The sequence below is a fragment of the Pipistrellus hanaki genome, assembly GCF_964339955.1.
Source record: "Pipistrellus hanaki genome assembly, chromosome: 19".
NCBI lineage: Eukaryota > Metazoa > Chordata > Mammalia > Chiroptera > Vespertilionidae > Pipistrellus > Pipistrellus hanaki.
The window spans coordinates 22,441,848-22,465,160 of NC_140521.1; the positions used below are offsets into that span (position 1 = coordinate 22,441,848).

Sequence of the window (23,313 nt, forward strand, 5' to 3'; positions counted from 1 at the left end):
TACGTGTCACGAATAAATAAACCAGGGGGTGGAGAGTGTGCAGGAGAAACAGGGCGGCGGGCGGGGCCCTGGTGAGACCCGTGTGAAGAGGGGCAGCCTGGATGCACGGGGTCCAGCTAGCGGGGAGAGGGGGCGGATCGCAAAGGCGGCCCGGGGGTGGCGGCGAGGCAGGGGTCCTGACAGCCGATTCCCCCGCCGCAGGGGTCCGGCCCGCTTTTCACCACCTGGGTGAGGACAGCCGGGTCCCAGCCGGCACAGCCGGGACGGCCGGGACAGCCGGGACAGCCGGGTCCCAGCCGGGACAGCCGGGACGGCCGGGACGGCCGGGACAGCCGGGTCCCAGCCGGGACAGCCGGGACGGCCGGGACAGCCGGGTCCCAGCCGGGACAGCCGGGACAGCCGGGTCCCAGCCGGGACAGCCGGGACAGCCGGGTCCCAGCCGGGACAGCCGGGACAGCCGGGACGGCCGGGACGGCCGGGTCCCAGCCGGGACAGCCGGGACGGCCGGGACGGCCGGGACAGCCGGGTCCCAGCCGGGACAGCCGGGACGGCCGGGACGGCCGGGTCCCAGCCCGGACGGCCGGCGGTGGAAGCGGAGGGAGGAGGACGTCACAGAGGCGGGAGCGGCCTCCCCGCCCAGGAGGGCGGAGCGCGGGGCCCCGCCTCGAGGGCGAGACACTGATCGCGGCCCCGACCCCGCAGCCGGAACCCAGGCCGCGGAGGCTGGAGGAGCAGCCCCGGCCCGTCTCCGTCTCCGACTCCGTCTCATGGCCGCCGCCGCGATGCTCGCCCGGGCCTGCGGGCCGGTCCGCGGGGGTGAGTGCTGCCGCCGCGGCCGGGCTGGCGGGTCCCCGCGGCCGTGACCTTTGCCCCAGTTCGGCGCCCCTGCGCCTGCGCCTGCGCGGCCGGGCTCCTCCGACTGCTGGGCCGCCCCCTCCTCCTGCCCCCCCCCCCGGGCCGCACGCCGCCCCCCCCCCGGGCCGCACGCCGCCCCCCCCCCGGGCCGCACGCCGCCCCCTCCTCCGGCTCCCGGGGCCTCGGCGCCCGCCGCGGAGCCGCCCGGAGGGGCCCACAGGGAGCCTGTGACCTTGGACGGCCCGCCGCCGGCCTCGGTTGCCCCGGGTGCCCGGACGCCACGGGGCGGGGGGGTCTGTCCTCCTGGTCGGAAGGACCAAACCGCAGGCGTGGGGAGCAGTCCGGCCGCCTGTGACATGTGCCGGGTGCTTCCCTCTCCCCAGCCGACCCTGCCGCCGGCTGGGCTGGGCTGGGCTGGGCTGGGCTGCGGGGACACCCGGGGCTGCGGGGACACCCGGGGCTGCGGGGACACCCGGGCCCCTCCGCGGGGACACCCGGGGCGCGGGGACACCCGGGGGCGCGGGGACACCCGGGGCCCGGCCAGACCCACGCCCCCGGCAGTAACAGTAAAGAGAGTGCCCGCTGGGGCTGCCTGTCAGGCCTTTGTTACAGTTAGTATCTCCCTTTTCCCCCTAAATGTTTCCAACTACATTACTTCTTTATTTTGTTTTTATTTTTTTGTTAATCCTCACTCAAGAATATTTTCCATTGATTTTTAAGAGAGGGGGAAGGAGAGGGAGAGAGACAGAGAAACATCAGTGTGAGAGAGACACTTCGGTTGGATGCCTCCCACACTCACCCCAATCCAGAACCAAACCCGGACCCTTCAGTCTGAGGCGGACACTCTGTCCTCTGAGCCAAACCAGCTAGGGCCAGTCAATATCTTCTTAAATCTCTCTCTCTCTCTCCCCTACATATACATATGTGTGTTTTTTTAAAATATATATTTTATTGATTTTTACAGAGAGGAAGGGAGAGGGATAGAGAATTAGAAACATCGATGAGAGAGAATCATCGATCGGTTGCCTCTTGCACGCCCCCTACTGGGGATGTGCCTGCAACCAAGGTACATGCCCTTGACGGAAATCGAACCCGGGACCCTTCAGTCCGCAGGCCGATGCTCTATCCACTGAGCCAAACCGGTTTCAGCTACATATGTGTTTTTATTGATTTCAGAGAGGAAGGGAGAGGGAGAGAGAGAGAAAATCATCCATCTGTTGCCTCCTGCACACCCCACACTGGGGATAGAGCCTGCAACCCAGGCTTGTGCCCTAACTGGGAATCAAAGCATGACCTCCTGGTTCATAGGTCACTGAGCCAGCGGGGCAGTGTCTTCTTAATCCTCTTATCCCCAGATGCTCAATCTTTGTCCTCCAGATTGAGTATTAGCTGAGGCTCAGTGAAGTTAAGAACCTTTAAGGGCACGGAGCTATGCTCTTATTGTTGGCATTATTATTATTATTATTGTTGGCATTACCTGAGGATTGGGTAGGATAGTCTATGCAGATGTTTAGAAAGGATTGAGGTCAGCCGAGACCGGTTTGGCTCAATGGATGGAGCGTCAGCTTGGGGACTGAAGGGACCCGGGTTCGATTCCGGTCAAGGGCATGTACCTTGGTTGCGGGCATATCCCCAGTAGGGGGTGTGCAAGAGGCAGCTGATTGATGACTCTCTCTCATTGATGTTTCTAGCTCTCTATCTCTCTCCCTTCCTCTCTGTACAAAATCAATAAAATATATTTAAAAAAAAAAAAAAAGAAAGGATTGAGGTCATAGTTCAATTCCCAGTGTGGGGCGTGCAAGAGGCAGCCCTCTCGTCATTGATGCTTCTATCTATCCCTCTCCCTTCCTCTCTGAAATCAATAAAAATATACTTTAAAAAAGAGCATTATAAGCAGTTATTTGGGTCCTCATAGCAGCACTTTGACGTTTTGGGCGGATACCCCTGTTGTGGGGACTGGCCTGTGCATTGTGGGGTGCTGGCAGCTTCCCTGGTCTCTCCTCCACCCATTCAGCTGTGACAGCCACAGGTCCCTGCACACAATCCCCTTGTCCCCGGGGCAGCACCATCCCCAGGGGGCCTCGGAGTGCCCGCTATGGGCGTTAACCAGACCTGCACCCCCACCCCTCGGCGGCAGCTCTGCGCCGGCAGTTACACACCGTGTACCAGTCCGTGGAGCTGCCCGAGACGCACCAGATGCTGCGCCAGACGTGCCGGGACTTTGCCGAGAAGGAGCTGTTCCCCATCGCGGCCGAGATCGACAAGGAGCACCGCTTCCCGGCGGCTCAGGTAGCGCCCCGCAGCCGGGGGTGGCAGTGGCAGCAGTGACGGAGGCTCTGGTCAGGGGCCTGAGGCGGGTCTGGGACCCAGAGCAGCTCTGGAAGCTCCCTGCTCAGCAGGGGCCTGTGGCCGGAGAAGAGCCATGGCGGTGGGTGTTTACCGTGCACCGGCCTGGGGTTAATAACAATTAATAATAATAATAATTAATAATAATGCCCAGAGCGAGCTTCCCGGCCCCGGGCGTGGGAAGCTCGGCTCCTCCTCCTCACCACGTCCTGAGCGCTGCTGTCTGTCCAGCTGAGGGAACAGCCGGAGGGGGTTAAAGCTGCCGGCTCCCTCCGGTGGCAGCACCCGCTCAGCACCCAGTGGGGCGGGCGTAGTCCTGGGATCACTCACCGGCCCGGCGAGGGTCACTCCGAATGGAAACGCCCGCTCTTCCCGCCTCACTCCTCCATCCGGGAGAGGACCCGCCTCACTCCTCTGGTCAGGGAGGACCTTCACCCCAGCAGCAGGGGAACCGGTGGCACCGGCTCGCTGCCTGAGCACGGGGAGAGGACGGTGTGGGAGAGTGGGTGACAGCCCCAAGCGCTGAGGACCGAGGGGGAGGAGGTGATACCTGGGAGAGAGGTCATTTCTCCGGGGCCGTGTGCCAGGCCCTGTGGAGGGGGGTGTGATGGGGGTGTGTGTGGAGGGGTGTGGTGGGGGGTGTGTGGAGGGGAGGTGTGTGTGGAGGGGGTGTGGTGGGGGGGTGTGATGGGATGTGTGGTAGGGGGTGTGGGGGGTGTGGTGGGGGTGTGTGTGGTGCAGGTGTGGTGGGAAGGGGGTGTGGTGGGGGTGTGGTGGTGGGGATTTGATGGGGGATGTAGTGGGGGGTGTGGAGGGGAGGTGTGTGTGGAGGTGTGTGTGTGGGGGTGTGGTGGTGGGGGTTTGATGGGGGATGTGGTGGGGGGTGTGGAGGGGAGGGGTGTGTGGTGGGAGGTGTGGTGGGGTGTGATGGGGTGTGTGGTGGGGGTGTGGGGGGAAGGGGGTGGGGGGTGTGGTGGGGGGTGTGGTGGTGGGGTGTGGTGGGGGTGTGGTGGGAAGGGGGTGTGGTGGTGGGGGTCTGGTGGTGGGGGTCTGGTGGGGAGGGTGTGGTGGGAAGGGGGTGTGGTGGGGGGGTGTGGTGGGAAGGGGGTGTGGTGGGGGGGTGTGCAGGGGGTGTGGTGCTTAGGGGACGGAAGGTCTCTGTACGCTTTGCTGACGCTTCCCGCCCGCCCAGGGGCTGTGGCTGCAGACAGAGCCGGTGCGAGGCCCGGCAGGTGCAAGGCCTGGCGGCCGGAGGGGAGCTGAGGGCAGTCGCCGGGGGCGGGGGGGCCCCCCCAGCGCCATGGCCGTGCCTCCCGGTGCAGGTGAAGCAGATGGGCGGGCTCGGGCTGCTGGCCATGGACGTGCCGGAGGAGCTGGGCGGCGCCGGCCTGGACTACCTGGCCTACGCCATCGCCATGGAGGAGATCAGCCGCGGCTGCGCCTCCACCGGCGTCATCATGAGCGTCAACAACGTGAGCGCCTCCTGGACCCCCGGGGCCGGGGTTCTGGGGTGGGGGCGGGGTTTCCGGCCGGGGGCGGGGCCGGGGGCGGGGACCTGGGGCGGGGCCAGGAGCGGGGGCGGGGCTAAGGAGAGGGCCAGGGCGGGGGGCGGGGGGCGGGCTGGGGGCGGGGCTCCGGGCAGGCGCCCACCTGGAGGCTCCGGCTCCCGCGCGGGTCCTCGGGCTCCAGGGAGACAGGCCTGCGCGGGGCCATGATGGGGGCCCGGCGGCTCCCGGGCTCAGGCCGCCCTGTCCCCGCAGTCCCTGTACCTGGGCCCCATCATGAAGTTCGGCTCCGACGAGCAGAAGCGGAAGTGGGTCACGCCCTTCACCGGCGGCGACAAGATTGGCTGCTTCGCCCTCAGCGAGCCTGGTACATGCTGCCCCCTCCCCTCCCCTCAGCACCCCTCCCTCAGCACCCCCTCCCTCAGCACCCCCTCCCCTCAGCACCCCCTCCCTCAGCACCCCTCCCCTCAGCACCCCTCCCTCAGCACCCCCTCCCCTCAGCACCCCCTCCCTCAGCACTCCCTCCCCTCAGGACCCCCTCCCTCAGCACCCCCTCCCCTCAGCACCCCCTCCCCTCAGCACCCCCTCCCCTCAGCACCCCCTCCCCTCAGCACCCCCTCCCCTCAGCACCCCCTCCCCTCAGCATCCCCTTCCCTCAGCACCCCCTCCCCTCAGCACTCCTCCCCTCAGCACCCCTCACCCTCACCCCATGGCTCTGTGCCTGCCGGCAGGGGCCGGCCTCACCCGGCTCCAGAGTCCGGCCCCGAGGAGCCCCGAGACCACCAGCTCCTCAGCGTTCAGTGCGGGTGGGAGGGGGATCAGCTTTAGGGGAGGGGACCCCAGAGCAAATGTCCCTCCCAGCTCCCAGCTCAGCGGAGGTGACCTCCCCGTCAGCACAGGCCCCAGCTCCCCCTCCCCTGGGGCAGTCCGCTCCAGTCTGTCCCCCAAGGCTGAGGGGAGGGGTGCTGAGGGGAGGGGTGCTGAGGGGAGGGGGTGCTGAGGGGAGGAGTGCTGAGGGAAAGGGGTGCTGAGGGGAGGAGTGCTGAGGGGAGGGGTGCTGAGGGGAGGGGTGCTGAGGGGAGGGGGTGCTGAGGGGAGGGGTGCTGAGGGGAGGAGTGCTGAGGGGAGGGGTGCTGAGGGGAGGGGATGCTGAGAGGAGGGGTGCTGAGGGGAGGGGTGCTGAGAGGAGGGGTGCTGAGGGGAGGGGGTGCTGAGGGGAGGAGTGCTGAGGGGAGGGGTGCTGAGGGGAGGGGTGCTGAGGGGAGGGGTGCTGAGGGGAGGGGTGCTGAGAGGAGGGGTGCTGAGGGGAGGGGGTGCTGAGGGGAGGGGTGCTGAGGGAGGAGGTGCTGAGGGAGGGGGTGCTGAGGGGAGGGGTGCTGAGGGGAGGGGGTGCTGAGGGAAGGGGGTGCTGAGGGGAGGGGATGCTGAGGGGAGGGGTGCTGAGGGGAGGGGGTGCTGAGGGGAGGGGGTGCTGAGGGGAGGGGGTGCTGAGAGGAGGGGTGCTGAGAGGAGGGGTGCTGAGGGGAGGGGGTGCTGAGGGGAGGAGTGCTGAGGGGAGGGGGTGCTGAGGGGAGGGGTGCTGAGGGGAGGGGGTGCTGAGGGGAGGGGTGCTGAGAGGAGGGGTGCTGAGGGGAGGGGGTGCTGAGGGGAGGGGTGCTGAGGGGAGGGGTGCTGAGGGAGGGGGTGCTGAGGGGAGGGGGTGCTGAGGGGAGGGGTGCTGAGGGGAGGAGTGCTGAGGGGAATGGGTGCTGAGGGAGGGGGTGCTGAGGGAAGGGGGTGCTGAGGGGAGGGGGTGCTGAGGGGAGGGGTGCTGAGGGGAGGGGGTGCTGAGGGGAGGGGTGCTGAGGGGAGGAGTGCTGAGGGGAATGGGTGCTGAGGGAGGGGGTGCTGAGGGGAGGGGGTGCTGAGGGAGGGGGTGCTGAGGGGAGGGGGTGCTGAGGGGAGGGGTGCTGAGGGGAGGGGGTGCTGAGGGAAGGGGGTGCTGAGGGGAGGGGGTGCTGAGGGGAGGGGTGCTGAGGGGAGGGGGTGCTGAGGGGAGGGGTGCTGAGGGGAGGGGTGCTGAGGGGAGGGGTGCTGAGGGGAATGGGTGCTGAGGGAGGGGGTGCTGAGGGGAGGGGGTGCTGAGGGGAGGGGTGCTGAGGGGAGGGGGTGCTGAGGGAAGGGGGTGCTGAGGGGAGGGGGTGCTGAGGGGAGAGGTGCTGAGGGGAGGGGTGCTGAGGGGAGGGGTGCTGAGGGGAGGAGTGCTGAGGGGAATGGGTGCTGAGGGAGGGGGTGCTGAGGGAGGGGGTGCTGAGGGGAGGGGTGCTGAGGGGAGGGGTGCTGAGGGGAGGGGTGCTGAGGGGAGGGGGTGCTGAGGGGAGGGGGTGCTGAGGGGAGGGGTGCTGAGGGGAGGGGTGCTGAGGGGAGGGGGTGCTGAGGGGAGGGGTGCTGAGGGGAGGGGTGCTGAGGGGAGGAGTGCTGAGGGGAATGGGTGCTGAGGGAGGGGGTGCTGAGGGGAGGGGGTGCTGAGGGGAGGGGTGCTGAGGGGAGGGGGTGCTGAGGGAAGGGGGTGCTGAGGGGAGGGGGTGCTGAGGGGAGAGGTGCTGAGGGGAGGGGTGCTGAGGGGAGGGGTGCTGAGAGGAGGGGTGCTGAGGGGAATGGGTGCTGAGGGAGGGGGTGCTGAGGGGAGGGGGTGCTGAGGGGAGGGGGTGCTGAGGGAGGGGGTGCTGAGGGGAGGAGTGCTGAGGGGAATGGGTGCTGAGGGGAGGGGTGCTGAGGGGAGGGGTGCTGAGGGGAGGGGGTGCTGAGGGAGGGGGTGCTGAGGGGAGGGGATGCTGAGAGGAGGGGTGCTGAGGGGAGGGGGTGCTGAGGGGAGGGGTGCTGAGGGGAGGGGGTGCTGAGGGGAGGGGTGCTGAGGGGAGGGGTGCTGAGGGGAGGGGGTGCTGAGGGGAGGAGTGCTGAGGGGAATGGGTGCTGAGGGAGGGGGTGCTGAGGGGAGGGGTGCTGAGGGGAGGGGGTGCTGAGGGGAGGGGTGCTGAGGGGAGGGGGTGCTGAGGGGAGGGGTGCTGAGGGGAGGGGGTGCTGAGGGGAGGGGTGCTGAGGGGAGGGGGTGCTGAGGGAGGGGGTGCTGAGGGGAGGAGTGCTGAGGGGAGGGGGTGCTGAGGGGAGGGGTGCTGAGGGGAGGGGGTGCTGAGAGGAGGGGTGCTGAGGGGAGGGGGTGCTGAGGGAGGGGGTGCTGAGGGGAGGGGTGCTGAGGGGAGGGGGTGCTGAGGGGAGGGGGTGCTGAGGGGAGGGGTGCTGAGGTGCTGAGGGAGGGGGTGCTGAGGGGAGGGGTGCTGAGGGGAGGGGTGCTGAGGGGAGGGGGTGCTGAGAGGAGGGGTGCTGAGGGGAGGGGTGCTGAGGGGAGGGGTGCTGAGGGGAGGGGGTGCTGAGGGGAGGGGGTGCTGAGGGGAGGGGTGCTGAGGGGAGGGGGTGCTGAGGGGAGGGGTGCTGAGGGGAGGGGGTGCTGAGGGGAGGGGGTGCTGAGGGGAAGGGTGCTGAGGGGAGGGGGTGCTGAGGGGAGGGGTGCTGAGGGGAGGGGGTGCTGAGGGAGGGGGTGCTGAGGGGAGGGGTGCTGAGGGGAGGGGGTGCTGAGGGGAGGGGTGCTGAGGGGAGGGGTGCTGAGGGGAGGGGTGCTGAGGGGAGGGGGTGCTGAGGGAGGGGTGCTGAGGGGAGGGGGTGCTGAGGGAGGGGGTGCTGAGGGGAGGGGTGCTGAGGGGAGGGGGTGCTGAGGGGAATGGGTGCTGAGGGAGGGTGCTGAGGGGAGGGGTGCTGAGGGGAGGGGGTGCTGAGGGGAGGGGGTGCTGAGGGAGGGGGTGCTGAGGGGAGGAGTGCTGAGGGAGGGGTTCTGAGGTGCTGAGGGGAGGGGTGCTGAGGGAGGGTGCTGAGGTGCTGAGGGGAGGGGTGCTGAGGGAGGGTGCTGAGGTGCTGAGGGGAGGGGTGCTGAGGTGCTGAGGGAGGGGGTGCTGAGGGGAGGGGTGCTGAGGTGCTGAGGGGAGGGGTGCTGAGGGGAGGGGTGCTGAGGGGAGGGGTTCTGAGGGAGGGTGCTGAGGTGCAGACGGGAGGGGTGCTGAGGGGAGGGGTGCTGAGGGGAGGGGTGCTGAGGTGCTGAGGGGAGGGGTGCTGAGGGGAGGGCTGCAGACAGAGCCGTGGCGGGAGGCGGAGGCTGGACCGGAGCTGTGCCGCAGGGAACGGCAGCGACGCGGGGGCCGCCGCCACCTCCGCCCGCGCAGAGGGCGACTCGTGGGTGCTGAACGGCACCAAGGCCTGGATCACCAACTGCTGGGACGCCTCGGCCACCGTGGTCTTCGCCAGCACCGACAAGGCGCTGCGCCACAAGGTGGGCCGGGCGCTGAGCATTTCCTCAGCTTTCTGCTCCGCCCGCTGGCTTTCCCTTCCCCAGAGCGGCCAGCAGGGGGCAGCACTGCCGGGCAGGGGGAGTGAGGGAGGGCCGGGCAGGGGGAGGGGCCGCTGTGTGGGGTTGACCGGGCCGTGGCCTGGGCAGCCTCTGGGTAGGTCACCGCTGGGTTCCGGCTCTTCCAGGGCATCAGCGCCTTCCTGGTCCCCATGCCGACACCCGGGCTCTCGCTGGGGAAGAAGGAGGACAAGCTGGGCATCCGGGCCTCGTCTACGGCCAACCTCATCTTTGAAGACTGCCGCATCCCCAAGGAGAACCTGCTGGGCGAGCTGGGCATGGGCTTCAAGATCGCCATGGTGAGCGGCGCGGGTGAGGGGGAGCGGGGGAGCGGGTGGGGGGGTGAGGGGGGTGAGGGGGACTTGGGTGAGGGGGGTGAGGGGGGCAGGGGTGAGGGGGGCAGGGGTGAGGGGGGCGGGGGTGAGCGGGCAGGGGGTGAGCGGAGTGGGAGGTGAGCGGGTGAGGGGTAAAGGGGGCAGGGGAGGGGGTGAGGGGGGCAGGGGGATAAGGGGGGGAGGGGAGCCGGCAGGGGGTGAGGGGGGGCGAGCCCTGGGGCGAGGCCCTGGCCAGCTGCTGACTGGGCGTCCCCGCAGCAAACCCTGGACATGGGCCGCATCGGCATCGCCTCCCAGGCCCTGGGCATCGCCCAGGCCGCCCTGGACTGCGCCGTGACCTACGCCGAGAACCGCAAGGCCTTCGGGGCGCCCATCACCAAGCTCCAGGGCATCCAGGTGACAGGGGGCCCCGGGAGCCTGGCCTGGACCCCGGGGAGGGAGGGGCGGCGGAGGGTTACCTGCTCCCGTGCTCCCCTCCTGCTCCCTGCTGCCCCCGCGGAGGGAGGGGGAGGGGGGAGGGAAGGGGGAGGGGGGAGGGAAGGGGGGAGGGGTGGGGGCCAGTGCTGACTGGCGGGCGGCCTGGTCTTGCAGTTCAAGCTGGCGGACATGGCCCTGGCCCTGGAGGGTGCCCGGCTGCTGACCTGGCGCGCTGCCATGCTCAAGGACAACAAGAAGCCCTTCACCAAGGTACCCGGGGCGCGGCTCCCTTTCAGGCGGAGGGACGGGAGAGGCCGGTGGGGTTCCCGTTCCGGCTGCTCCAGGGGGCCTCCCGGGCCGACCCCCTGGGGCCTGTGCTGGGCACATGGACGGCTCTGACCCACGTCCCTTCCCCGTGGTCAGGAGGCGGCGATGGCCAAGCTGGCTGCGTCGGAGGCCGCCACCGCCATCAGCCACCAGGTGAGTGTCAGCGGGCGAGTCGCCGCCCCTCCCCGCGGTGCCCGTGAGGCTGGTCTGCCCCGCGGGGCGTCCTGCCCCCTGAGCCGCTCTCACCCTCTCGCCGCAGGCCATTCAGATCCTGGGCGGCATGGGCTACGTGACGGAGATGCCCGCCGAGCGGCACTACCGCGACGCCCGCATCACCGAGATCTACGAGGGCACCAGCGAGATCCAGAGGCTGGTCATCGCCGGGCACCTGCTCAAGAGCTACCGGAGCTGAGCCCGGGCCGGCCCCGCCCTGGCCGCGGACTGACTGCGCAGGAGCGGGAGCCACGTGCGGCCCCCCCCCCCCCCCCCCCAGCGTGCCGGAGCCTTCTAGAAGGCGAGGCGGGGGCTGGGGCCTGTGTGCGGACTCCGGCTCCGCTCCCCTCCCGACGTGCCTTATTCTTCATCGAGGGGACGGCCTCCCGAAGGCGGGCCGGGGAGGACTTGCCACCCGAGGCTCCCTGGCCGCCGTGGGCCCCGGGGCTCAGCAGGAGCCAGGAGGGCCGGGATCCAGTGTCTGCTCTTCCCTGAGGTCAGGGGTCAGGGAGTGGTGGGCCGCAGTAACTTCAGAGCAGCAGTGGCCGTGCTCTCGGCCGCCTGGGGACGCTGGGCCCTGTGCTCCGGGTGAGAGGAGGCGGGTGGGGGCGGATGGCTCGGGACTGACAGCAATAAAGTGGACCCTCCGAGCTGTCCGTGCCTGTGCGCTGCGGGAGGCGGCTGCTCCCCTCGGCTCTGACCATCGCGTCCGCCTGTCGGGAGGCCTGGCCGCCAGGAGAGCTCAGTGAGGCCGGTGACGGGGACACAGGCCAGGCGGGAGGAGCGCTCGGGGCCTGAGTGGCTCCCGCTAGGAAGGAAGGGGCCAGGAGGGGCTGGGGCAGGGGCAGAGTGTAGAGGCCCTGTGAGTGCTGGGGGGCGGGGAAGGGGCTGGGGGGGCAGCGCTGAGCCTGCCAGGGGGTCTTGGTGGGGACCGGGCTTTGGGCCAAGGTGCCTGGGGCAGGAACCCGCGCACCATCGCTGTGGCCCAGTGACGGGAGCGGAGAGAGCGAGGAGGAAAGCCCACCTGGCGATGCTGTGAGGTCTGGGGGACAATGGGGACACGGCCCTTTGGAGCCACCACCAAAAGGGTGCCGACGTACGGGCCATGGCCCCGTGGACTTCTGTGCCAGGCGGTGCTGCCTCCCCTCCCCCTCCCCCTCCCCTCTCGGGCCCAGCGGCAGGGCCGGCCTTGACCTTGGCCAGAGACCCGGGCGGCGGGGAGGGCGTGGAGCTCCTCGTGGGAATCAGGCCGATTTCTCCATCTGAGGGCAAACGGGGCGGAGGCGGCGCAGGGGAGGCTCCTGGTGATGGGATCAGCCGCCACCAGCTCCGAGGTCGGGCAGCGCCAGGGCCCTGCCGGCTGGTGGGCTGTGCCGCTCCAGCTCCAGGTGAGCGCCCCCGGCACCCTCTGTGGGGCTCCGGGCCCACCCTGGCTGGTGACGCTGAGGGTGTGGGGAGCCGGAAGGGTGGGTTCAGGGCTTCTCCCAGGAGCAGGTGTGGCCACCCCACGGGGGAGCAGGGGGAGGTCCGACCCCCTAGTGACCCCGGGAACCGGGGGAGTGTGTCAGTGGCTCCGCCCCTGGCCCAGCGGAGGGCAGAGAACAGTGTGGCGTTCTCCCGGCCGCCCTGCCAGTACTGCGAGGGGCTCTGAGACCTGTCTCTCCGAAGAAGAGCCACATGGACGGCGTCCTGCAGGTTTGGGTTGGGGTCACTGGTTAAGAGGAGGTGTGACTGGCTTCAGGGCTCGGGGACCGGAGCTGAATTGAGCTCCTGTCCCAGGTGGGCGGCTCGGACCCAGCTCTCCTGCAGGGCCCTGGCCTCCCAGTTGGGCATTCAGGCCTCTGCCTCCGCCCCTGGTCCTGCAGCGAGAAGCACCCTCACCCCGGGGCCGTGTGTTCCTCTGTGCGTAGCGGAAGGCCCCAGCTCAGAGCCAAGGTCCTGAGCGCTCGGCCTCTGGGAGCTCTCGAGGTCGGAGATCCTCCCGGGAGGAGAGGTGAGGCCCAGACCCTCGGCTCTGACGGGAGCAGGCCTGTCAGGTACAGACCCCGGCTTAGGGCTTAGAACGCCTGAGCAGACGTGATGCCTCCGAAGAGCGAGGACAGCCAGCGGAGGAGATGGTGTGTGTGTGTGTGTGTGAGCACGGGGCAGGACACAGTGGGGCTGCAGGGGCCCCCGGGACCTGTAGTGTATTAGCCAGTGTCAGGGCACGCAGCTCCAGCACAGGTGCTTACTGAAGGAACAAACTCCAAGTGAGTGGGCATTGGCTTGGGCCCTGTTAGGGGCCGCGGCCCTGGCCCCTGCCGAACGGTCCCGGGAGAAGAGGAAGGGGTTTGTGCGCTTTGGCTTGATTCCTCTTCTCCGTGAGAAAGGGGGCGGGGGGGGGGGGGGGCGTTTCTCCCTGGGGTCAGGCTTCCTGGCGGGAGGAGGCGGGTGTAAACATGGCCCCGCAGAGGATTAGGGGCCCCGGTTAGGGTAGGGCCCGGGATTGATGCAGTTTTCCGGAGACGTGAAGCTTACACAACCTTGGAGGGCTCGTTCAGGAGAATTGGAAACAGGACAGACGAGTTGGAGGCGGAGCATCGTAGAAGGAGCTTATCAGTCCCACAGCAGACCCTGCTCTGCCCGGGGCTGGGTGTGTGTGTGTGTGTGTGTGTGTGTGCGCGAGCTGACTGAAAGGGCAGCTGTGTGTGCTCCCTCTGTACAGCGGAAAGGCCTGGAATAACAGTTCCCTACGGCAGCGAGCCTCGGGCCCTAAAGAAACAGCTGAGCCTGGCCGGCATGGCTCGGGCTGAGTGTTGACCTATGAACCAGGAGTCAATAAAATTACATTTAAAAAAGAAAAGAAAAGAAAAGAAGTAGCTGAGAACAGTCATGGGGGAAACACAAGGATATCCAGTGCCGGGGGCGGGGGGGGGGGGGGGGGGGTGGATGCAAGAGGCGCCCCAGGCGAGTGGGGCCGCGTCAAATGACCCGGGAGAGGGGTCTGGAAGCTGTTGTCCAGCTTGCTAGGAGTGTTCACACACTTAAATGCTAACAACGCCATCGCTCCTAAGCCTTTATAAAATACTTTTTTATTGATTTCAGAGAGGGAAAGAGAAACATCATTGATTGGCTGCCTCCTGTACACCTCCCACTGGGGATCAAGCCTGCAACCCAGTGCCCTGACTGGGAATTAAACCACAACCTCCTGGTTCACAGGTCAACTCTCAACCACTGAGCCATGCCAGCCAGGCTCAATTTTTTAAAAATAATATATTTTATTGGTTTTTTATAGAGAGGAAGGGAGAGGGATAGAGAGTCAGAAACATCAATGAGAGAGAAACATTGATCAGCTGCCTCTTGCACACCCCCCACCCACTGGGGATGTGCCGGCAATCAAGGTACGTGCCCTTGACCGGAATCAAACCTGGGACCTTTCAGTCTGCAGACTGACGCTCTTTCCACTGAGCCAAACTGATTTCGGCTCAAATATTTTTTAATATTTCATTTAAATTCCTCTATTGACTTTTCTTAACTATGTATTTTGCATTTTACATTTTTAAGAGTATTTTTTTTAGATTATAATATGTATCCTTAGCTTTTTATAGCCTACCTAGAGTTAACATTTTACTGCATCACAAAACTATAGAAACATTGCAACTATATGAGTCCATTTACCTCCACCCTGTATTTCATTTTGTGCAATATTTGCTATAGGTACAAGCCGCACTATGCAATGTACATTAAAGAAATGAACCCCTCGCTGGTTTGGCTCAGTGGATAGAGTGTCAGCCTGTGACTGAAGGGTCTTGGGTTTGATTCCGGTCAAGTGCACATGCTTGGGTTGCTGGCTTGATGCCCAGTAAGGGACGTGCAGGAGGCAGCCAATCAATGATTCTCTCTCATCATTGATGTTTCTATCTCTCCCTCTCCATTCCTCTCAGAAATCAATAAAGATATATTTTTTAAAAAAGAAATGAAGAGAAACGTCTTTCTGTTTAATCTACATGTTTATTCTTATCAGTCGTATTAGTTATCTGTTGCTGCATAACAAATAACCCCATAACTCAGTGACTTAAAAGAACAATAGACACTCCACAGTCTCTATGATGGGGAACCAGCATTGGCTCAGCTGGGTGGTCCTGGCTGCTGGTTTCCTAGGAGATCACAGTCAAGGTTTGGCCAGGGCTCTGGTCACTTGAAGGCTTGACGTGGGGGGTCTGCTTCCAAGCACTGGCCTGGCCGCCAGCTGGTCCTGGCTGTCTTGGCTGGAGCCTCCGTTTCTCACCACGTGGACGCTCTTTTCGCAGCTTGTGTGTCTTCATGACCTGGCATTAGACTTCCCCCCTTCTGTGTGAGTGACCCAAGAAATTGAGATATAATTCACATACCATGAATCTCACCCTTTGAAAGTATACAGGACCATGGTTTTGAAATACATTCACAAAGTTAGATTCATCTAATTCTAGAATACTTGCATCATTCCCGGAGAAATTGTGTGCCTATTGGCTGTCCTCCCCTTTATCCTTCCCATTGCCTCTGACAACCATTAATCTCCTGTCTGTATCTGCTCCGCCAATTTCTGACATTTTACATACTGTATACTAGAGTCCCATTGCACAAAGATTCATGCAATAGCCCTTCCTTCCCCCAGCTGCTGGCACCAGTTTTCCTCTGGCACCTGGCACTCAGGCCTTCACTCCGTCTGCAGTGGAGAAGCCAAGCGTCTTCAATCTTTAATCTTTAGTTCCATGCCTGTGTATGCAAATTAACATGCCATGTTTGTTGGGTTAATTTGCATACACACCCCTGATTGGCTGGTGGGCATCACGGCTGGTGGGCATCACGGAGGTACGGTCAATTTGGTATCTTTCTCTTTTATCAATGTAGAAGTGAAATCACATGTCATGCAGCCTTTGGTGTCTAGCATCTTTTACTTAGCATAATTTTTTCAAGGTTCATCTGTGTTTCTTGTGTCAGTAGTGTGCCTTTACATGGCTGAGGAATATCCCATTGATGGACATTTTGTTTGAACGTTTGTCAGTCGCTGGTCACTTGGTTGTGTCCATTTGGGAGCTGTTATGCATAGTGCAGCCATGAACAGTGCCCAGGACTTCTGTGTGGATATGTGCTGTGTTTTCTTGTGTGCATAGCCATGAGGGAATGGTTGCGCCACATGTGACTCTGCTTTACTTTTTGTGGAGCTGCCAAGCTGTTCCAGGGCAGCACCGCTTTATAACCCTACTAGCAACATATGGGAGTCCAGTTTCTCTTCATCCCTACTCACCCTAAGTGTTGTCTTTTTAAAATATATATATTTTTTATTGATTTCAGAGAGGAAAGGAGAGGGAGAAACATCAATGATGAGAGAATCATTGATTGGCTGCCTCTTGCATATCTTCTATTGGGGATCAAGCCTGCAACCCAAGCATATGCCCTTGACCAGAATTGAACCGGGGACCCTTCAGTTCACAGGCCAATGCTCTATCTACTGAGCAAACCAGCAAGGGCCCTAATTATTGTCTTTTAATTGTAGTCATCAAATGGGTGTGAAGTGCTATCTCACTGTGGTCTAATACCTGAGGACTAATGGTGTTGAGCATCTTCTCATGTGCTTATTGACAATTTATGTATCTTCTTGGGAAAAATATTCAAATCTTTTGCCTACTTAAATAAGTGAATTGTTGTTGATGTGTAAGAGTTCTTTATATATTCTGGATACCAAATCCTTATCAGATATATGATTTACAAATAATTTCTCCCATTCTTTGGACTATTTTTTTACTTTTTTGATTGTGTCCTATAAATCACAGAAGTTTTCAATTTTGTTAAAGTCTAGTTATCGATTGTTTCCTTTGGTTGTATGTGCCTTAGGTGTTATAGCTAAGAAACTTCTGCATAAATCAAGGTTATGAAGATTTCACACCTAGCCTTGGAAATTACACACTGTCACTTCATATCCTGATGGTCACACAGACCAATCCAGATACAATGTGGGAGGGACTATATACAGAACATAATAAATATCGGAAAGGATTGCTGGGAACCACTTTGAAATTACTACAAGGGTTGTCTTGTCACGTCGTGTAAATCAGAATTCCCACCTACTGCCATTTCCCTTGAGCCAGAAGAACTTTTGGTAATTCTTGTCACTCGGATCTGTGGGTGATAAATCTTAATTGTAGTGTATGTGAAAATGGCAATATTTCGCCACTTTTGAAGAATGTTTCCACTGGATGTAGAATTCTGGGTTGACATGTTTTACTTTCATAGCTTTAAATATGTCATCTAGTCTCTGCTTCTGATGAGGAGTATGCACTATTTCACACAATTGTGTTGTCATTCTCCTATGTCATGTGCCATTTTTATCTTGCTACTTTCAAGATTTCCTATTTTTAGTTTCCAGCAGTTTGACTATGAAGTTTTTGGGTGCGGTTTATTTTTTTTTGTTCATTGTGATTCTTGTACTTTTCCCAAATTTGAAAAATTGTGGCCATTACTTTTTCCAAAAAAAAAGTGTTCTGCCTAATCCCTCCTCTCCTCTCATAACAGTTATGTATATTAGACTGATATTGTCCCACAAGTCCCTGAGGCTCTGAACCTTTTCCATCGTTCTTTCCTCTCCATTCTTCACATTATATGTCTGTTGCTCTACTTTAGGGCTGAAACTATGGTCAACCCCAGGCCACCCCATGCATTTACTACAATACTATGGCTGCTTTCATGCTGTAATGGCAGAGATGAAGAGTTGCATTTCCATAAAGCAAAAGTGTTGACTATCTGATTCCTGATTCTTTTATTAATATTATTTTTAAAATATTTTTATTGATTTCAGAGAGGAAGGGGGAGAGAGAGAGAGAGAGAGAGAGAGAGAGAGAGAGAGAGAGAGAGAGAGAAAGGGAGGAGGGAGGGAGAAAGGAAGAAAAGAAAGAAAAGAAAGGAAGAAAGAAAGACAGACAGACAGAAAGAAAGAAAGGGAGAGAAAGAGTGTGGGAGAGAAACATTAATGAGAGAAAATCATTGATTGGCTACCTCCTACATGCTCCACGCAGGATCAGGCCTCACAGCCCAGGCACATGCCCTGACCTGGAATGGAATGGTGACCTCCAGGTTCTTAGGTTGATGCTCAAACACTGAGCCATGCCAGCTGGGCACTATGATTCTTTACAGACAAGGTTTATAACCCCCACCTTTTCAAGCTTAATCATTCTTTAATATGTCAGCTTCAATGTGCTCTTAATCCCATCTGTTGAATTTACTTCAGGCATTGTATTTTTCAGTTCTACAATTTTTATTTGGTTCTTTTTGTTAACCATTTCTCTGTTGACAACTCCTATTGTTCATTCATTATAAGCATTTTTTCCTTTACATTCTTAGGCATAATATAATAGCTGCTTTAAAAATCTCGAGTTTTAATTCTAACATCTGGGACACTTCAAAGTCAGTTTCCATTAATTGCCTTTTCTTTCTTTCTTTCTTTCTTTTTTTTTTTTAAAATCAATCTTTATTGTTCATATTATTACAAAGGTTCCTCATTTCTTCCCCCCTCCACCAGGTTCCCACCCCACCCTCCAACCCCTCCCCATCCCCCATTGTCCTCATCCATAGGTGCAGTTTATGTTCAGTCTCTTCCTCCCTCCCTTTCCCTGATAGTAAATCCCTTTTCAGATAGTAAATCAGTTACTTAGCATTTTCTCATATCAATAATACCTCCACATGCTCAATGATACATTTCACACAAAAGACATTTCCAAATAGGTCAACCAGCCTCATCCAGGCCCCACCCAAGGCACTCACAGATCAACACCCCAGCCCTATACTAACTCAACACATCCAGATCTAAGCCTTCATCACTTGATTCAGCAGACCCTCAAGTTCCCACAAAAGTTTCCAGCCATGTCTGAGAGGCAGCCGTGGGGCAGGGGCAGGCGAGGAGCGAGCTGTTCCGGGCCTGGCTGCTCCGGGCCTGGCCTCTGTTGCTCTGGTTCATTCCACAACCAGCTGCTCCGGGTCTGGTCACTGCCACTCCCAACCTAGTTGCTCTGGACTTGGCTGCTGCTGCTCTGGGCCTGGCCGCACCTGACCCGGATGCTCTGGGCCCGGCTGCTCCGGGCCCTGCCACTCCGGGCCTGGTCGCTCCCAGCCTGGCAGCCGCTGCTCCAGGCCTGGCCGCACCCGACCTGGCAGCTCTGGGCCTGGCCGCTCCCAGCCTGGCAGCCGCTGCTCCGGGCCTGGCCGCTCCCAGCCTGGCAGCTGCTGCTCCGGGCCTGGCAGCACCCGACCCGGCTGCTCTGGGCCTGGCCGCTCCCAGCCTGGTAGCCGCTGCTCCGGGCCTGGCCGCACCTGACCCAGCTGCTCTGAGCCCCTCTGCCCCAGGCCTGGCAGCTCCGAGTCTGGCCGCTCCCAGCCTGGATGCTCCGGGCTTGGCTACTGCTGTTCTGGGCCTGGCTGCTCCCAATCCAGCTGCTCTGGGCCCGGCTTTTCCGGGCCTGGCCACTCCGGGTCTGGTTGTTCCTGGTCTGGCCACCCTGGGCTTGGCTGCCTCCGCCTCAGGCCTGGTTGCCACTGCCCCAGGTCTGGCTGCTCCAGTGCTGGCTGTTGTTGCTCTGGGGCCTGGCCGTTGCTGCTCCGGGCCTGGTTGGCACTGCCTTGTGCCTGGGCACTCTAGGCCTGGCCGCCGCTGTTCCAACATTCTGTCCTTTTTTTTTTTTTTTTTTTTAAACGCATATATGTTGCAATGTTGGCTGGTGAGTTGAGTTCTGACTTAGTCTTTGATTTTTCAAGATCTTCTTTGTATTCTTTCTTAAGTAATTTTACTATCTTTTGCTCTCACTTGATTTCTTCACATTGAGAACTTCTTTGGTTTCTTCCTCCTTGTCCTGGGAGCTCAGCAGGTTGGCCTGTGGCACCCCTTTGTTCTCTGCGGGCTCCCGCGCTGCTCCAGCCTGTTGCCAGGGTCGGCGCTGCCCAGGAAGCAGCCCAAGGCCTTGGCTCCGTTGCCCGCAGTCAGAGGTCGAAGGCTCAGGGGCACCCCCCCCTGGGGGCCCCGTCGCCCGGCTCCCTGCCGGTGCCCGGCTGGCCGGTGTCCGACAGGGGCTCCTGCTCCCTGTGGCATTCCTCCAGTCTGGAGCTTTTTTTTCTCTTTCCCGCTAGGGGAGTCTAGGATCAGAGTCAACAGACTGTCCTCTGCGCGCAGTGCGCGCAACTCTGGGGGCTCCACTTTTCGCCACTCCCCTGGGATTCCGCCTCACAGCCCCGTCTCCCCCTGCTCGAGCCTGGGTCCCCAGGGTCTGGTCCAGGACTGGGGTTCAGAGCAGTCGAAACTGGGGCCCAACACAGCCGGGGCTCCCGTTTCCTTCCCTCCAGGGCAATCCCGCATCAGAGTCAACATTCCTTCCCTTGCAAGCAATGTGCGCGACTCCGGGGGCTCGGCCTTTCGCCGCTCTCCCAGGACTCCACCTCACAGCCCCGTCTCCCTCTACTTGAGCCTGGGTCCCCCGGGATTGGCCCAGAACTGGGGTTCAGAGCAGTCTGGACTGAGGCTCAGCGCCGCCGGAGGCCCTGTTCCTTCTGGCTAGGGTAATCCAGCATCAGAGTCAACATTCAGTCCTCTGCACGCAATGTGGGCGTGACTCCGCAGGCCCTGCTTTTCGCTGCTCGCCTGGGATTCCGCCTCACAGCCCCGTCTCCCCCGCCGGAGCCTGGGTCCCCAGGGTCTGGCCCATAACTGGGGCTCAGCGCTGCCGGTTCGGGGGTTCAGCCCAGGCTGGGGGTTTTATTTCCTTCCTGCTAGGGAACGCCAGGCAGCACCCAGCCCTCTCCTCCTCTCCGGCTGCGACCTCTCCGTACGCGCGTGCGTGGGAGCGCGCATCATGTCTCCATACCTTAGGCTTTTTTTCAGCTCCTCTGATTTTCCTTCTGGTTTTCTCTTTCCTTCTTGTTGTAGAATTTTCAGTCAGTCGACTACCTGTAGCTCTGGGCGATGTCCACTCTACATTTTAGTTGTATTCCATTGAAATTGTTGTGTGCTGCTGCGGTTAGGTGTCTACCCGAGCAGCCATCTTGGATTCTCTGCCTTTTCTTTTGAGTGTGGATTCCACTTTCTTGCAAGCAGTTAATTTGGCTGAACTCAGACTTAAAACTGATTGCCTGTGATGGGCAGCAGCTGTAATGTCTCTTTAGCTCTTAGCTGATTGGAGTCTGATGTGTGGATCACAGATTTGGGCAGAGCTCATACACAGAAGTTGGGGTTCCCTCTCTGCTTTCTGGGATTTATTCCCTTACTTTTAGGTGGTGGGGTCATTCCGAACCCTTTCCTTTGGTTATTGAAGCCAGTGAGGCTGAGGGTTCTATTTATGTTTTCTCCATGGCGCCCAATGGGCCCTGTCCTCAGGCCAAAGCCATCAACCTGGAACTCACCAGTGCCATTCCCAGGTGTGTGACGTTTCGTTGAGAATTTGTAGTTGCCGTTGTGGGAGGGTTGTTACTGTTAGCAGAAGCAGAGCCCTCCCTGTGGTTTTCAAAAGATGTTTTATCTACGAAGTTACCGTTCGCAGGAGGCTGGTCTGGCTTACGGCCCGCCACTTCGGGAGAACAGAACAGCAGCTGCTGTGGGTATGTGTGTTTTTTTTAATAAACTTGTATTGATTTTTAGAGAGAGAGGGAGAGGCATAGAGAGATAGAAACATCAATGATGAGAGGGTCATTCATCTGCTGCCTCCTGCATGCTCCCTACTTGGGATTGAGCCCACAGCCTGGGCATGTGCTCCGACCGGGAATCAACCGTGACCTCTTGGTTCCTGGGTTGAAGCTCCACTAGGGAGCGATGCCGGCTGGGAGTGTTCTTTTTCCAAATGTTTTCATTGACTTCGGAGAGGACAGGAGAGGGGGAGAGAGACATGAATTGGCTCCTGCTGCACACTCCCCGCTGGGCATGGAGCCCGCAGCCCGGGCGAGTTGTCCTGGCCGGGACACGAACAGGTGGCCTCCAGGTGCACAGGACAGAGCCCACCCACTGAGCCACACTGGCCGGGCAGCAGTTTTCATGGTCCGTGGTTTTATGATAGTCGTGGGGGATTCATGATTTTAACATTCAAATCTGGTTGCTTCGAATACCTCCGAGAGGTTCTGTCGGCTCGGTCCTGGCTCTCTTGGAGGCCTGCATCCTGGCCCCCCTCTCCTAACCTGTGGCAGGCAGTACCGCCTGATGTGCAGTCCACACGGCGGCAGTGCCCCTGGGACGAGGTCTCTGCACGCCCCTCTGCACGCTGGCTCAGCACAGGGGCCGGGACCACCGCTCTGCACCCCCCAGGGCTGGGTCCCCCACGTCCAGGGGAGGTCATTTGCAGAGTCCTCTCCTGTTCACAGAAACTCCCTCACTTTTGTTGAAGCCAAACAAGGCGTGTTTTCAAACTTGGGTGCGATCAGCTACTGACAGCCTGGCAGCAAGCTCGGGAGTGGAGGCAGGAGGACGGGGCAAATGGCTGACCTGAGCCTGTTCTCCGGCCGATCAAACGGGCGATAAAACCTGCCCCACCTGCATCAGATCAGGAGGTTTTCTAAGAATCTGAGATGGCCGACCCTTCTGGACCACAATGTGGAATATAGACTGGATGTGGGATATAGACTGAGTGTGGGGTGTGGACTGGATGTGGGGTGTAGGGTGTAGGCTGGATGTGGGGTGTAGGCTGGATGTGGGGTGTAGGCTGGATGTGGGGTGTACACTGGATGTGGGGTGTAGGCTGGATGTGGGGTATAGACTGGATGTGGGGTGTAGACTGGATGTGGGATGTGGACTGGATGTGGGATATAGGGTGTAGGCTGGATGTGGGGTGTAGGCTGGATGTGGGGTGTAGACTGGATATGGGATGTGGACTGGATGTGGGATGTAGGGTGTAGGCTGAATGTGGGGTGTAGGCTGGATGTGGGGTGTAGACTGGATGTGGGATGTGGGATGTGGGGTGTAGGCTGGATGTGGGGTGTAGGCTGGATGTGGGATGTGGGGTGTAGACTGGATATGGGATGTGGACTGGATGTGGGATGTAGGGTGTAGGCTGGATGTGGGGTGTAGACTTGATGTGGGGTGTAGGCTGGATGTGGGGTGTAGGCTAGATGTGGGGTGTACACTGGATGTGGGGTGTACACTGGATGTGCGGTGTACACTGGATGTAGGGTGTAGGCTGGATGTGCGGTGTAGACTGGATGTGGGGTGTAGACTGGATGTGGGGTGTAGGCTGGATGTGGGGTGTACGCTGGATGTGCGGTGTACACTGGATGTAGGGTGTAGGCTGGATGTGCGGTGTAGACTGGATGTGGGGTGTAGACTGGATGTAGGGTGTAGGCTGGATGTGGGGTGTAGACTGGATGTGGGGTGTAGACTGGATGTAGGGTGTAGGCTGGATGTGGGGTGTAGACTGGATGTGGGGTGTAGGCTGGATGTAGGGTGTAGGCTGGATGTGGGGTGCAGACTGGATGTGGGGTGTAGGCTGGATGTGGGATGTGGGATGTGGGGTGTAGGCTGGGTGTGGGGTGTAGACTGAGTGTGGGGTGCAGACTGGATGTGGGGTGCAGACTGGATGTGGGGTGTAGGCTGGATGTGGGATGTGGGATGTGGGGTGCAGACTGGATGTGGGGTGCAGACTGGCTGTGGGATGTGGGATGTAGGCTGGATGTGGGGTGTAGACTGGATGTGGGAAGACCAGGGCAGAGGTTCATGCAACATTTGCTGTTTGCTATGGGCAGAGGTTGTGTTCAAAATGTTTTGGATCCAAAAGGCCAGCAAACCATCCTGCAGTGGCTTGTCCGTGAGCTGAGGGTGAGGTCTGTGGTAACTCTGTGATGAGGAGGGAGCACAGTGGTGAGGGTCTATGGGTGACTGATGAGGAGGGAGCACAGTGGGGAGGGT

The 23,313-nt window shown here is 60.7% G+C and overlaps 1 protein-coding gene across 1 annotated transcript; it reads left to right on the forward strand.

Moving 5' to 3' along the window:
• Positions 1-648: 648 nt before the first annotated feature.
• ACADS (acyl-CoA dehydrogenase short chain) lies at positions 649-11,123 on the forward strand. Its single transcript, XM_084867593.1, has 10 exons — positions 649-816; positions 2,993-3,144; positions 4,524-4,673; positions 4,962-5,073; positions 8,912-9,063; positions 9,267-9,437; positions 9,732-9,869; positions 10,065-10,160; positions 10,314-10,370; positions 10,477-11,123. The coding sequence occupies exons 1-10, from the start codon at positions 768-770 to the stop codon at positions 10,627-10,629; spliced, it is 1,230 nt and encodes a 409-aa protein (XP_084723719.1). The 5' UTR covers positions 649-767; the 3' UTR covers positions 10,630-11,123.
• The last annotated feature ends 12,190 nt before the right edge of the window (positions 11,124-23,313 follow it).